At 36.9% G+C, this 16,978-nt stretch overlaps 1 protein-coding gene across 2 annotated transcripts in view; it reads right to left on the bottom strand.

The window, feature by feature from the left end:
- SCAPER (S-phase cyclin A associated protein in the ER) overlaps nt 1–16,978 on the bottom strand; it is a 569,517-nt gene that overhangs the window by 532,565 nt on the left and 19,974 nt on the right. For both annotated transcript variants that reach the window (XM_044231262.1, XM_044231263.1), the window contains exons 3-4: nt 5,789–5,906; nt 1,891–1,961 (exon numbers count right to left, since the gene is read on the bottom strand). In XM_044231262.1, coding sequence (XP_044087197.1) covers nt 1,891–1,961; nt 5,789–5,906 — 189 coding nt within the window. The remainder of the gene's footprint in view (nt 1–1,890; nt 1,962–5,788; nt 5,907–16,978) is intronic.

The following is a 16,978-nucleotide window of genomic DNA, read 5'->3' as shown; positions in this document are numbered from 1 at the left end:
AACTTTGAATATATTGCTTCATTATCCTTTTGTTTATAACAAGGGTATTAATATATCATTCCTCTGTGGTTCTGTTTACTTCTTGGTATTTTTTGAAGATTTTTCCCATAATCTTCACATTCTTCAGACTCTTTAGAAGGTAGCTAGGTATATAAATCTATTTTTACTTACCCTGCTCAGCTCCACAGTCATGCTCTGAAGCTCTTCAGAACTCAAGTGAGAAAATTTTTCAACATTATTTCTTCAAATATTCAATGCCCACTATTATTTACCCTCTATTTTTTAAAGTCCAATATGGCCTATATTAGAATTTCTCAATCTTAAATTCTCTTATTTTCCATCTTGTTAGTTCTCTGCAATATGTTTTAAATTCTCCTCAGTAGTGTCTCCCAATTCACAAATTTTCTCTTTGTCCAATACAACATTTATTCCATTAATTATGGGTTTTTAAAATTTCATTGACAATACTTTCATTTATAAGATTTCTAACTGGCTCACTTTTATCTATAAATGTTCAAAATTAATAGATGTAATTAATGTAATAGATGGATATCTGTTTTACTTCAGAATTTCTCCTTCTTGTTTATAGTTATTCTTTCCTTTGAGGAACTTAAGCTCATTTTTTTGAAAGTCTTCCTTAGGAAAATGGCCTTTTTTCATTACCTCAAGAGTAAATTCTCTCACTCATAGAATGTGTTATCTGTATTTTATAACATTATTTTCCTCACATGCTTTGATATTTTACTTTGAATTTGAATTTCTTGTATTTTAGTTCTTCACTTTGCTCACCCTCATTCCATGTATCCTACTGTTACAGCGACCATCTTCCAGCCCACTGTGGTCCCACTTCCACAGGTCTTTTACTGGGTACTTAACACTCTCACCTGTCAAGAATACTAGCAAAACCAGTCATAAACCATGGGCCACTTCCTTTTACTGCTTCAGACATCAATTCACAGGGCACAACCCAGGCAGATTATAGCTTTTTTTGCTCCTAGTGCAAACCCTGCATAAGCCCAAAACTTTATACCATGAGCCTGGATTTGTTTCCCCACCATAATCAGGGAATTTTAGCCTTCTTTAATCCCTTAAGACTTGTCCATTAAGTTTGTGTCCCTAATTCCACTCACCTGTCAGTGTATTTGTTTTATTTCTTTTATCTTTTTAATGTAAAAAAATTTTTTTTATCATTGGTAACGTGAGGAGTTGGGGATTATTTTATGAACTCACAATGACATGTTGATTAGAAATTCATGTTTTCCTTATGTGAAGTTTTGGGTCTGCATAATCATATTGATATATTTAATAACATCAAAACAAAATAATATATATGGAAAAGTTCAGAGAAAGTACTATGAATTAAAAAGCCAGTACTAATGTGCTAAAGAACACTTTTAAATAGGCTTGTGCTCTCCAAAATTTTAATAAAGCAATTTGGAAATTTTTAGATACAATACTTTTACTATTCTACAACCTAAAGACATCACTATACCAAGAAAGAAAATCATAAAAGAATTCACAAATATGGGATGTGTAGCAGAAGGCTTAAGAGCATAAACTAGAAATTAACGACCTGGGTTCAAATCTTCACTGTGCCACTCACTAGCAAGTTATATAACCTCTCCCTACCTGTGTTTCTTCATTTTTAGATAATCATTTAGATAATAATAATGCCTACGCTGAAGGTACTCTTACAAGAAACAAATAAATTAATATTTGTAAAGTATTTAGTACTAGCTAGGCACACAGTACTGTATATACATTTGTTAAGTGAAGAATGTTACACTGGAATTTTATATGAAAACAAAATATTCAATACTCAAATCCTGAAAAATTACATTTTCTCATTCAAATTAGAAGTCAGTAAGTAGAAAGTTGCATATGCTGTACCTGTTTAGTATTTTTATGAGTTCCTTGAATTGTCCTCTTTGATTTTCCACCAGTTTGACATTTGGATTTCCCTTCAAGGCAAAAATAGACAAATATAAAGGTCAAAAAATGGGTAGTACAGGGGTGCCTGGGTGGCTCAGTCCATTAAGCAAATGCCTTCAGCTCAGGTCATGATCCCAGGGTCCCAGGATCAAGCCCCACATCAGGCTCCTTGCTCACCAGTGAGCCTGCTTCTCCCTCCCCCTCTGCTGCTCCCCCTGTTTGTGTTCTCTCTTTTCCCCTCTTTCTTTCTCCCTGTTAAATAAATAAATAATTTTTTTTTAAATGGGTAGTACAAAATTGAACTATATGTCATTTGGGCATACTAATACATAATTTCCTTCCAGCGATCACAGAACAGTACAATCTATATGTGATCAATAGGAACTACCGATAAAATAAAAAACAAACTTCCATGTTCCCAGGGACTGATTTTATTGGATGGCTTTCTCAGAACAGGAAAAAAATCAACCTCTTAAATAAGTCAGATATTCTGACAATTTAAAAACAAGGCCAAGTCAACAGGGAAATACAAATCAAAACCACAATGAGATATCACCTCACACCAGTCAGAATGGCTAAAATTAACAAGTCAGGAAATGACAGATGCTGGCGAGGATGTGGAGAAAGGCGAACCCTCCTACACGTTTCTGGGAATACAAGCTGATGCAACCACTCTGGAAAACAGCTTGGACGTTCCTCAAAATGTTGAAAATAGAACTACCCTACGACCCAGCAATTGCACTACTGGGTATTCACCCTAAAGATACAAATGTAGTGATCCGAAGGAGCAAGTGCACCCGAATGTTTATAGCAGCAATGTCTATAATAGCCAAACTATGTAAAGAACCTAGATGTCCATCAACAGATGAATGGATAAAGAAGAAGTGGTATATATACACAATGGAATAGTGTGCAGCCATCCAAAGAAATGAAATCTTGCTATTTGTGACAACGTGGATGGAACTAGAGGGTATCATGCTTAGCGAAATAAGTCAAGCAGAGAAAGACAACTATCATATGATCTCCCCGACATGAGGAAGTAGAGATGTAACATGGGGGGGTTAAGGGGGTAGGAGAAGAATGAATGAAACAAGATGGGATTGGGAGGGAGACAAACCATAAGTGACTCTTAATCTCACAAAACAAACTGAGGGTTGCTGGGGGGAGGGGGGTTGGGAGAGGGAGGTGGGGTTATGGACACTGGGGAGGGTATGTACTATGGCAAGTGCTGTGAAGTGTGAAACCTGGCGATTCACAAACCTGTACCCCTGGGGATAAAAATACATTATATGTTTATTTAAAAAAAATAATAATAAATAAGGCCAAGTTACTTGATACTTCTCAACCCATAAACAGTTCTGGAAAATACTCTTTGAATTCAAATTTTATTTTAACAATAAAATCGAGAATACATTTTTTAACCATTTAAAAATCCAGTATTTTGTTTTGACAAACTTATCTGATTTATGAAATTCACAGTTTCATTTGAAAAGAGAAGTTTTCAGTTCTTTGTATTTTTGCCATCAGATATATCTTTCTCACCTGCTCTTTTTATAAGAAAGATACTAACTACTATTTCATAATCATTCTATTTTCGAGAGCAATTCAAAATAGAAATAAAGTTCTAGGGACGCCTGGGTGGCTCAGTTGGTTAAGCAGCTGCCTTCGGCTCAGGTCATGATCCCAGCGTCCTGGGATCGAGTCCCACATCGGGCTCCTTGCTCGGCAGGGAGCCTGCTTCTCCCTCTGCCTCTGCCTGTGCTCACTCTCTCCCCCTCTCTCTCTGACAAACAAATAAATAAAATCTTTAAAAAAAAAAAAAAAAGAAAGAAAGAAAGTTCTATCTATAATGTACAACAGAATAATTTTCCTTTCAGCAAAATAATTTTGGGCCAGGACCTGTGAAGCGGTACAAATGTAGTGAGCCATAACACCTACTAACAATTTACCCACACATAAGTGGGCCTCCCTCAACTCTTCTACCAGGGATGAAAGCAGAACTCGACACTCAACTACACAGCCTTTATCCATCCTTTGATTATAGAGAACAATGTAGGAGCAGGACTTTTAGAATATTCAGTAGAATAACCAGCTTAGAACAAGTATCAGAGAAAACAGAAATAAAACAACAGAAGAAAACTTATAAAAATTGAAAGATTATTCTCAGAAATATCTGAGTATGATATTTCTGTATGTATTTCAGTATGATATCTGATTATTCTCAGAAATACCTTAGCTATAGATAAGAACGAGTTGCTTTTTTAAAAAAAGCAAAATAAAGATTTTGCAATTATTGGCAAAGTTTTAACAATATAAACTAATCCTTATCAGAAACTATGAAATTGACATTCTTATTTTGTCATCATTTCGATATTCAGAAAGTTCTAATTGTATGGGTTCACAGTTCAATTTTTTTGCAACAAGCATAAATGAAGCTTTATAATTGTAATGGCCAACTTTTTATGTACTTACATGCAAAATCAGGTTATATACAGATATGTGATTCATTATTGAATTTTCTTTCCTTCCTTGAATAGAAGCAATTTTAATAAATCTCAGATTATTTTTTGTTCTGATTAATCCATGGAAAGTGAAAAAATAAAATTTCATAAAATAATATGAATCATACACAGCAACCATAAGAAATTTTTAGGTTTTATGTTATTATTTTTATAGTAAATAATATTGATATATGTTTTTACCAAAGAAATGAAAGTAACAGTAAGCTTCCTTATGAAAACTTCAGCTAGTACAGAGGTAAATTTAAGAAGATAAATTTAATTTCCCCCTCTATTTGGTTTTTTTTTTTTAGAAAGATAATCTTTTTTTTTTCAAAGATTTTATTTATTTATTTGATAGAGATCACAAGTAGGCAGAGAGGCAGGCAGAGAGAGAGAGGGAAGCAGGCTCCCGCTGAGCAGAGAACCCGATATGGGACTCGATCCCAGGACCCTGAGATCATGACCTGAGCCGAAGGCAGCGGCTTAACCCACTGACCCACCCAGGCACCCCCCAAAATATATAACTGAATCTAAGCATGAAAAGATACCACACAAACCCAATATGAAGAATAGTCTACAAATCCTCAGAAAATTTCAAAGCGAGATCCTCTTTGGTATACCCCAGCCTCCTGTTTTCTATCTCCCCATCCAATCTTCTGGTCCCCAGGATTTAGGCAGTGCTCACAATGATCCTACCCATGAAAGTAAAAGGACTAAAAAGGTATTTTTTCTAGTTCAAATAATAACAACTCAAGAAATACACTCTTTTTTTTCCTAAAACATTAACCTGTAACTAACTGTGGTGAATATAGTAATTTTTTAAAACCTGTTTATTTTTATTAGAATTTAATAAAAGAAAAAATCTCAATCTCCTATAAGTTAAAAAAGAAAACTAATTTGCCAATCATAACAAACCTACCTTCGTTCCTATGTGAAACAGCAGAACTAACACTTTCATAAAACCATTTGTATATTATCTAAGAAAAAAAGGCAATAAAGGGGCACCCGTGTGGCTCAGTCAGTTGATCGTCCAACTCTTGATTTCAGCTCAAGTCATTATCTCAGGGCCATGAGATCAAGACCCATATGGGGCCTTCTTGCTCAGCACGGGGTCTACTTGAGATTCTCACTCTCCTTCTCCCTCTTTCCCTACCCCCCTCATGCATACTTCCTCTCTCTAATAAATAAATGAATAAAATCTTTTTTAAAAAAGCAATAAAAAAGTTATTTCTTATTTCATGTATGCTAATTTGCCCAACAGTTCAAATCATAAAGTTTTGGATCTATCTACTGTTTAAGACTAAATGTACCCTCCTAAATTTAAAACAAAAATGAAACAGCTTAAAAATACATACCATCATCATCTTTGCTTTCTAGAGGAACACTCCAAGCTATCAGATTTCTTGCTGTACGACCCTCCTCTGCAACTATTCTCCTAACTTTGTCATGACTATTGGAGCGCTGGAATGATGCCTATATACAGAAAATATATATTAGATTATTAGATTAGTCAACATATAAAATATATTTGGCTGACAAATTAATTGTTTCTCACATTTTCTCACAAAGGCAACACTTAAAACTAATTTAGGATTGAATAGGTAGTTAAACAGAAAAAAGAAACTTAAGTCACAGATCTTTTTATTTCTGAAAAGACTAGTTTTACAACTTTAAGAATAAACAAATTCTAAAAAAAAAGAATAAACAAATTCTTTCAAGAATAAATACAATCTACAGTTTGAACACATGCCCTAAGAAGCACAATACTGCTTTGTACACATTTCAGCACCACCACTTACACAGCAACAGGTCTGATCCCTCGGATTTCAGTCCTACACACAGGTTCATTTTAGCCTTTCCCTTATTTGTAATTTCTTTCTCTGCCAGTCAGAAACGCGGTTCTCATTACCTAAAATATATTTACTTATCTGTTCAGTTCTAATACATACATAGTTTCAGAATTGCTAACCCACAGCATTTATTAACAAGATCACAACATTTCTATACAGTTCTTATCTTTAGCATTACAGTATCCAAAGTACTGGATTTTTTCCCCCAAAATGACTTAAGTTGGTTCTTCTCATCCTCACCCCTTTCAATGTGATTACATTGTTCCCTTGTAAGATGTTACTCCTTCTGTTCCGTTTTCGGTGCTCCTCACTTACTGGTTGATTTTAAGTGCTTGTTTATTGGGGAATATGTGAAAGAAAGCAACACATTATTCTCAAAGTAACTTACTGACAAGGAGCATGACTTGAAGAAAAGAAAAAAGGCACTATACTCTAGAGCCTGGGTCAGCAAACTTCCACAAAGGGCCAGATAACTACTTTTTATTTTAGGCTTTGCAGGTCATACAGTTTCTGTGACAACTAGTCAATCATGACTTTTTTGTGTGAAAGCAGCCAGAACTTAACTTTCACATCTTTAAAATAAATACCTGCCCCCACATTCCTTCATTCCTCTGACCTTATCCTGGATAGCCACATGGCATCTACTTATCTAATTCATAAGTTTATGCTGAAACTCATTAATCTGTGACCACTATTCCAGCTCCACCCTGTGCAAAATTCTTGAATCATCTCTATTCCCATATTTTTCAATCAAGTTAACACTATAAAATCTCCTTTTTTTGGAATAAACACATCTCCCAGTGATTATTAGCTCTAACTTAGGTTGGCATCTATCATTTAAGTTACCAAAACATTGGGTTTTTTTGTTTGTTTTTTTGGTTTTTTGGTTTTTTGTTTTTTTTTACCAGTTGATGGTATTTTTTTTCCAATTTATTTATTTTCAGAAAAACAGTATTCATTGTTTTTTCACCACACCCAGTGCTCCATGCCAAAACATTGTTTTAAGCAAGAAGTATCACTATTCCTTACAGTCCAGATGAACAAGTTTAAATAGGTGGCCTACTTTTCAGCTCTTTTTCAGATAATTTCAGATAATTATGCAATCATATAAAATCTATAAAATTCATTATTCTATACATTATTCTCTAATTCAAGAGTCCTCATAAAGTGATAATTCTCTAGGAACTAAAGTGATCAAAAGATAGCAATGTTATTATAACGCTAGAACAGAAAACTTGAAATCTAATATTCTTCTATAAATGTTTCAATTCTACCATAAATTTTGCAAAGTCAGTTTTTTTTTAAAGATTTTTATTTATTTGAGAGAGAGAGAGAGAGCATGAGCATGCACGTGTACAAGCTAGGGGGTGGGGTGCAGAGGGAGAAGCAGAGTCCCTGCTGGGCAGGGAGCCCCACATGGGGCTCCATCCCAGGCCCTTAAGATCATGAGCTGAAAGGCAGACATCTAACCAACTGAGCCATCCAGGCACCCAAAGTTAGTTCTTTTATATTCAATACACATACACAAATTCAAAGAAAAATATATCACCAACTCAAAACTTTAATTCTTAATTCTAATACTTCACATGCAAAAACATTGTAACATTCACCTTACTACAATATCTGACTGAAAACCATTTTTCCATAAAATCACAGGTGCATTCTGTAATATACTGAACTCTTTTCAATAAACTGACAAATACTAGTCATTTTTAATAACCCTGTTGTTATAAAGATGTCAGTAGTAACTTAAATACAATAGTTTAAGCATTTTAATCTAAGCATCAGGGTTTGCTATTCGATTAATGACTCTGAGATACTTCATAACATTACAGATACCTATTTCAAACAGAATTTTCATCTAGGTTCTTCCAAGAGACTTAAACAAAATACATTATTTGCATCCCAAAGTCACAGTGTGCCACCTAGTGCCATCAGGAGATTTTGCAGATGCTTGTTCAAATACTAAATGTTTCAATAAAAAGCATAACCATCAGTCTTAAGTTAAAGTTTTTAACACTTAAAGAATTTAACACTTAAAGTGTTTAACACTTAAAGAATTATTTGAGATTTAAGTGCATAATTTCTGAGACTTGTTCCTAGATTGGGAAAAAAAATTTTTTTTGACCTATCTGCTAAGGCTTAGAAAATCTAAATAATTTTTACTTTAAGCAACTTCGTTCATAATCCCAAACTGGTTTCAAGCACTATTTATTAAATTTTAATGTTTGCACCCCCATTAAAATTACTACTTCTCACAGTTCTTCAAAATACACCTATAATACTACTTGCTCATAAAACTAATTTCCCTTCTTTTTTAAAATGATTTTTCAACTTTCTAAATAACTAAGCAAAAACTCCTCATATTTTTAAGTAGTTCAAAGACAAGATTACCGGTCACTGAACACCAGGAGTACATTAAAATTCTAAGAGTGGGAGCACTTATACATACTTTTAACAAACCACAAACTTACCTGAGAAAACTGAGTAACTGGGACAATTTCCCTAACATAGGATGTGGAGTGGAATTCTGTACAGTAACCTACAATAACCTTGTCAGATCTTACTGATGTTTCACATCTTTCTCAAGGTAAAGTCAAGTACTAGATGAACTAAGGCTGTCCAAACTATCACAGGGGACAAAAATAAACTTCAACCTTGTATGGGCTACTCTGTTTTGAGATCTGTTAGAACAGATACCGAATCTTACTAATTCTATGTCCTAAATATATTCTGAAACTGTAAATCCACTAATACCCTAATCTGAGCCATCATCATGTCAAACATATATTATTATAACAGTTTCTGTGACAGACAATAATATGTTCACTAAAACCACTCCATTTTTGTCCTGCTACAAAGCTAGATAATACTTACTGGGCTCTTGAAGCTAGATGGCTATATGACTAAATTCTGCACACTAAAATATAGGCAAAAATAAGATAAGCCATTTCCAGGCCTGGCTTAAAAAGAAAATCTCATGCATCATTATTTATAGTCTATCTTTTCTCCCACTTACTGGCCAGATGCAGATGATCCAAACACAGAACTCTCTAGAAAATGAGTAAAAAAAAAAAAGAGTTGGTCCCTGAATTACAATGTGAAAGGCTGATTACTGAATACCTGCACTGAACTATTATATGAATAATAAACTTCCCTTCTGGTGCACCTGGGTGGCTCAGTAGGTTAAGCCTCTGCCTTCCACTCAGGTCATGATGGGATCAAGCCCTGCATCGGGCTCTCTGCTCGGCAGGGAGCCTGCTTCCCCCCTCTCTCTGCCTGCCTTTCTGCCTACTTGCGATCTCTGTCTGTAAAATAAATAAATAAAATATTTTTTTAAATAATAAAAAAATAAACTTCCCTTCTGCTTATAAAGGGCTAGGTAATTCAGAGCAACCATGCACTTAAGAAAAACTGTAAGAGCTAAAGAAAATATGTTTTAAAAATCTGTTTAAAGGGGGGAGGAGTCAAGACGGCGGAGAAGTAGCAGGCTGAGACTACTTCAGCTAGCAGGAGATCAGCTAGATAGCTTATCTAAAGAGTGCAAACACCTGCAAATCCATCGGCAGATCGAAGAGAAGAAGAACAGCAATTCTAGAAACAGAAAAACAACCACTTTCTGAAAGGTAGGACGGGCGGAGAAGTGAATCCAAAGCGACTGGAAGATAGACCCCGGGGGGAGGGGCCGGTTCCCGGCAAGCGGCGGAGCAACGGAGCACAAAATCGGGACTTTTAAAAGTCTGCTCCGCAGAGGGACATCGCTCCAGAGGCTAAACCGGGGCGAAGCCCTCGCGGGTTCAGCGTGGCCTCAGGTCCCGCAGGGTCACAGAAGGATCGGGGGTGTCTGAGTGTCGCAGAGCTTGCGGGTATTGGAGCGAGAAAGCCGGCTGCAGAGACAGAGCCGACAGTGGGCTCGCAGTTCAGGGTTACCTTGAACCGGTCGCAGGCTCGGTGAGCTCGGAGCTCGGCCGGAGGTCAGGCAGACGGGAGTTACTGGGAGCTGTTCTCTGAGGGCGCACTGAGGAGTGGGGCCCCGGGCTCTCGGCTCCTCCAGGCCGGAGACCAGGAGGCCGCCATTTGTATTCCCGTCCTCTGGAACTCTACGGAAAGCGCGCAGGGAACAAAAGCTCCTGAAAGCAAACCCGAGCGGATTACTCAGCCTGGCCCCTGGTAAGGGTGGTGCAATTCCGCCTGGGGCAAAGACACTTGAGAATCACTACACCAGGCCCCTCCCCCAGAAGATCAACAAGAAATCCAGCCAAGACCAAGTTCACCAACCAAGGAGTGCGGTTTCAATACCAAGAAGAGCAGCAGAATTCCAGAGGAGGAGAAAGCAAAGCACGGAACTCATGGCTTTCACCCTGTGATTTTTTAGTCTTGCAGTTAAAGTAATTTTTTTCTCTTCTTTTGCTAAATTTTTAAATTTTTTTAAATTTTTTTTTAACTTTTACCCTTTTCATTTTTAACGTTTTTTAAAGATTTTTTTTTTTTTTGACAGACAGAGATCACAAATAGGCAGAGAGGCAAGCAGAGAGAGAGGGAGATGCAGGCTCCCTGACGAGCAGAAAGCCTGATGCGGGGCTCAATCCCAGGAGCCTGAGACCATGACCTGAGCTGAAGGCAGAGGCTTCACCCACTGAGCAACCCAGGAGCCCCCATTTTTAACGTTTTTAACTAGTTTATCTAATATATATATTTCTTCTTTTTCATACTTTTCGTTATTCATTTTCTTTTTTTTAATTCCTTTTTTTTTTTTCCTTTCTTTTTTTTGAACCTCTTTTTATCCCTTTCTCCCCTCTCACGATTTGGGATCTCTTCTTATTTGGTTAAAGCATATTTTCCTGGGGTTGTTGCCACCCTTTTAGTATTTTACTTGCTCCTTCATATACTCTAATCTGGACAAAATGACAAGGCAGAAAAACTCACCACAAAAAAAAAAGAACAAGACGCAGTACTGAAGGCTAGGGACATAATCAATACAGACATTGGTAATATGTCAGATCTAGAATTCAGAATGACAATTCTCAAGGTTCTAGCCAGGCTCGAAAAAGGCATGGAAGCTATTAGAGAAACCCGCTCGGGAGATATAAAAGCCCTTTCTGGAGAAATAAAAGAACTAAAATCTAACCAAGTTGAAATCAAAAAAGCTATTAATGAGGTGCAATCAAAAATGGAGGCTCTCACTGCTAGGATAAATGAGGCAGAAGAAAGAATTAGCGATATAGAAGACCAAATGACAGAGAATAAAGAAGCTGAGCAAAAGAGGGACAAACAGCTACTGGACCACGAGGGGAGAATTCGAGAGATAAGTGACACCATAAGACGAAACAACATTAGAATAATTGGGATTCCAGAAGAAGAAGGAAGAGAGAGGGGAGCAGAAGGTATACTGGAGAGAATTATTGGGGAGAATTTCCCCAATGTGGCAAAGGGAACGAGCATCAAAATTCAGGAGGTTCAGAGAACGCCCCTCAAAATCAATAAGAATAGGCCCACACCACGTCACCTAGTAGTAAAATTTACAAGCCTTAGTGACAAAGAGAAAATCCTGAAAGCAGCCCGGGAAAAGAAGTCTGTAACATACAATGGTAAAAATATTAGATTGTCAGCAGACTTATCCACAGAGACCTGGCAGGCCAAAAAGAGCTGGCATGATATATTCAGAGCACTAAACGAGAAAAACATGCAGCCAAGAATACTATATCCAGCTAGGCTATCATTGAAAATAGAAGGAGAGATTAAAAGCTTCCAGGACAAACAAAAACTGAAAGAATTTGCAAACACCAAACCAGCTCTCCAGGAAATATTGAAAGGGGTCCTCTAAGCAAAGAGAGAGCCTACAAGTGGTAGATCAGAAAGGAACAGAGACAATATACAGTAACAGTCACCTTACAGGCAATACAATGGCACTAAATTCATATCTCTCAATAGTTACCCTGAATGTTAATGGGCTAAAGGCCCCAATCAAAAGACACAGGGTATCAGAATGAATAAAAAAACAAACCCATCTATATGTTGCCTCCAAGAAACTCATTTTAAGCCCGAAGACACCTCCAGATTTAAAGTGAGAGGGTGGAAAAGAATTTACCATGCTAATGGACAGCAGAAGAAAGCAGGAGTGGAAATCCTTATATCAGATCAATTAGATATTAAGCCAAAGACTATAATAAGAGATGAGGAAGGACACTATATCATACTCAAAGGGTCTATCCAACAAGAAGATCTACCAATTTTAAATATCTATGCCCCCAACGTGGGAGCAGCCAACTATATAAACCAATTAATAACAAAATCAAAGAAACACATCAACAATAATACAATAATAGTAGGGGACTTTAACACTCCCCTCACTGAAATGGACAGATCATCCAAGCAAAAGATCAACAAGGAAATAAAGGCCTTAAACGACACACTGGACCAGATGGACATCACAGATATATTCAGAACATAACATCCCAAAGAAACATAATATACATTCTTCTCTAGTGCACATGGAACATTCTCCAGAATAGATCACATCCTCGGTCCTAAATCAGGACTCAACCAGTATCAAAAGACTGGGATCATTCCCTGCATATTTTCAGACCACAATGCTCTGAAGCTAGAACTCAACCACAAGAGGAAGTTTGGAAAGAACCCAAATACATGGAGACTAAACAGCATCATTCTAAAGAATGAATGGGTCAACCAGGAAATTAAAGAAGAATTGAAAAAAATCATGGAAACAAATGATAATGAAAACACAACGGTTCAAAATCTGTGGGACACAACAAAGGCAGTCCTGAGAGGAAAATATATAGCGGTACAAGCCTTTCTCAAGAAACAAGAAAGGTCTCAGGTACACAACATAACCCTACACCTAAAGGAGCTGGAGAAAGAACAAGAAAGAAACCCTAAGCCCAGCAGGGGAAGAGAAATCATAAAGATCAGAGCAGAAATCAATGAAATAGAAACCAAAAAAACAATAGAACAAATCAACAAAACTAGGAGCTGGTTCTTTGAAAGAATTAATAAGATTGATAAACCCCTGGCCAGACTTATCAAAAAGAAAAGAGAAAGGACCCAAATAAATAAAATCATGAATGAAAGAGGAGAGATCACAACTAACACCAAAGAAATACAAACTAATATAAGAACATTCTATGAGCAACTCTACGCCAACAAATTTGACAATTTGGAAGAAATGGATGCATTCCTAGAAACATATAACTACCACAACCGAACCAGGAAGAAATAGAAAGCCTGAACAGACCCATAACCAGTAAAGAGATTGAAATAGTCATTAAAAATCTCCAAACAAACAAAAGCCCAGGGCCAGACGGCTTCCCGGGGGAATTCTACCAAACATTTAAAGAAGAACTAATTCCTATTCTCCTGAAACTGTTCCAAAAAATAGAAATGGAAGGAAAACTTCCAAACTCATTTTATGAGGCCAGATCACCTTGATCCCAAAACCAGACAAGGATCCCATCAAAAAAGAGAGCTATAGACCAATATCCTTGATGAACACAGATGCGAAAATTCTCACCAAAATACTAGCCAATAGGATTCAATAGTACATTAAAAGGATTATTCACCACAACCAAGTGGGATTTATTCCAGGGTGGCAAGGTTGCTTCAACATCCGCAAATCAGTCAATGTGATACAACACATCAATAAAAGAAAGAACAAGAACCATATGATACTCTCAATAGATGCTGAAAAAGCATTTGACAAAGTACAGCATCCCTTCCTGATCAAAACTCTTCAAAGTGTAGCGATAGAGGGCACATACCTCAATATCATCAAAGCCATCTATGAAAAACCCACCGCAAATATCATTCTCAATGGAGAAAAACTGAAAGCTTTTCCGCTAAGGTCAGGAACACGGCTGGGATGTCCATTATCACCACTGCTATTCAACATAGTACTAGAAGTCCTAGCCTCAGCAATCAGACAACAAATCAGCATTTGTTAAAGGCATCCAAATCAGCAAAGAAGAAGTCAAATTATCACTCTTCGCATATGATATGATACTATATGTGGAAAACCCAAGACTCCATTCCAAAACTGCTAGAACTTGTAAAGGAATTCAGTAAAGTATCAGGATATAAAATCAATGCACAGAAATCAGTTGCATTTCTCTACACCAACAACAAGACAGAAGAAAGAGAAATTAAGGAGTCAATCCCATTTACAATTGCACCCCAAACCATAAGATACCTAGGAATAAACCTAACCAAAGAGGCTAAGAATCTATACTCAGAAAACTATAAAGTACTCATGAAAGAAACTGAGGAAGACACAAAGAAATGGAAAAATGTTCCATGCTCCTGGATTGGAAGAATAAATATTGTGAAAATGTCTTTGCTACCTAAAGCAATCTACACATTTAATGCAATTCCTATCAAAGTACCATCCATCTTTTTCAAAGAATTGGAACAAATAATCCTAAAATTTATATGGAACCAGAAAAGACCTCAAATAGCCAAAGGAATATTGAAAAAGAAAGCCAAAGTTGGTGGCATCACAATTCCGGACTTCAAGCTCTATTACAAAGCTGTCATCATCAAGACAGCATGGTATTGGCACAAAAACAGACACATAGATCAATGGAACAGAATAGAGAGCCCAGAAATAGACCCTCAACTCTATGGTCAACTAATCTTCGACAAAGCAGGAAAGAATGTCCAATGGAAAAAAGACAGCCTCTTCAATAAATGGTGTTGGGAAAATTGGACAGCCACATGCAGAAAAATGAAATTGGACCATTTCCTTACACCACACACAAAAATAGATTCAAAATGGATTAAGGACCTCAATGTGAGAAAGGAATCCATTAAAATCCTTGAGGAGAACACAGGCAGCAACCTCTTCGACCTCAGCCGCAGCAACATCTTCCTAGGAACATCACCAAAGGCAAGGGAAACAAGGGCAAAAATGAACTATTGGGATTTCATCAAGATCAAAAGCTTTTGCACAGCAAAGGAAACAGTTAACAAAATCAAAAGACAACTGACAGAATGGGAGAAGATATTTGCAAACGACATATCAGATAAAGGACTAGTGTCCAAAATCTATAAAGAACTTAGCAAACTCAACACCCAAAGAACAAATAATCCAATCAAGAAATGGGCAGAGGACATGAACAGACATTTCTGCAAAGAAGACATCCAGATGGCCAACAGACACATGAAAAAGTGCTCCGTATCACTCGGCATCAGGGAAATACAAATCAAAACCACAATGAGATATCACCTCACACCAGTCAGAATGGCTAAAATTAACAAGTCAGGAAATGACAGATGCTGGCGAGGATGCGGAGAAAGGGGAACCCTCCTACACTGTTGGTGGGAATGCAAGCTGGTGCAACCACTCTGGAAAACAGCATGGAGGTTCTTCAAAATGTTGAAAATAGAATTGCCCTATGACCCAGAAATTGCACTACTGGGTATTTACCCTAAAGATTCAAACGTAGTGATCCAAAGGGGCACGTGCACCCGAATGTTTATAGCAGTAATGTCCACAATAGCCAAACTATGGAAAGAACCTAGATGTCCATCAACAAATGAATGGATAAAGATGTGGTGTATATAAACACAATGGAATACTATGCAGCCATCAAAAGAAATGAAATCTTGCCATTTGCGACAACATGGATGGAACTAGAGCGTATCATGCTCAGCGAAATAAGTCAAGCAGAGAAAGACATCTATCATATGATCTCCCTGATATGAGGAAGTGGTGATGCAACATGGGGACTTAAGTGGGTAGAAGAAGAATAAATGAAAAAAGATGGGATTGGGAGGGAGACAAACCATAAGTGACTCTTAATCTCACAAAACAAACTGAGGGTTGCTGGGGGGAGGGGGGTTGGGAGAAGGGCGGTGGGGTTATGGACATTGTGGAGGGTATGTGCTTTGGTAAGTGCTGTGAAGTATGTAAACCTGGCGATTCACAGACCTGTACCCCTGGGGATAAAAATATATGTTTATAAAAAATTAAAAAAATAATAATAAAGAGAGAAACCCCCCAAAAAAAAATCTGTTTAAAGCACCAGAAAAAAGTGAGGAAGCAAGCAATTATACGGCAAGATCAGGGAACATAAGATATTTAAAGAGGTGAGTCCAGCAATCAGGGCTGCTTTTGCCCCAGAGGCTCCTGGCAATTACAACAGATACAGCCAAAACAGAAAAACTGGCAGGGTTTGATAGACTTGCAAAAGTACAGAAACTAAATCTGTCCAGGGCCACCAGGCATTAGGTTGAAACCTGGAAGTTTCACCCCAAGAATAAGGGTAAACTAGAAATAGATAAGCCCTCACAAAAAAACAGAGCCAATTTTGAATCATTTCAATATCTGGCAGGATTAAACTATGACTGTCAGTGTTCCTAGCCATTGTCACCCCCCAATCATGCTCTCTCTCTCTCAAGTAAATTAAAAAATAAAATCCTTTTTTAAAAAAAGAAAACATTAACAAAAGAATAACCAATATGAGGAATAAAAAAAGGAACACCACTATAGATAGAGAAAGACAAATACCATATGATTTTATCATATTTGGAATTTAAGAAATAAAACAAATGGACAAAAACAAAAGAAACAAACTGAGTAATATATGGAATTGCTGAATCACTATACTATACACCTGGAACTAATATAATGCTATATAATAACTATGTTGGAATTAAACTAAATTTAATAAAAGAATGGTA

Source organism: Neovison vison, chromosome 13, assembly GCF_020171115.1.
Source record: "Neovison vison isolate M4711 chromosome 13, ASM_NN_V1, whole genome shotgun sequence".
NCBI classification, from domain to species: Eukaryota; Metazoa; Chordata; class Mammalia; order Carnivora; family Mustelidae; genus Neogale; species Neogale vison.
Note: the sequence above shows the minus strand (reverse complement) of the source record. Positions and strands in the feature narration are given on the sequence as shown.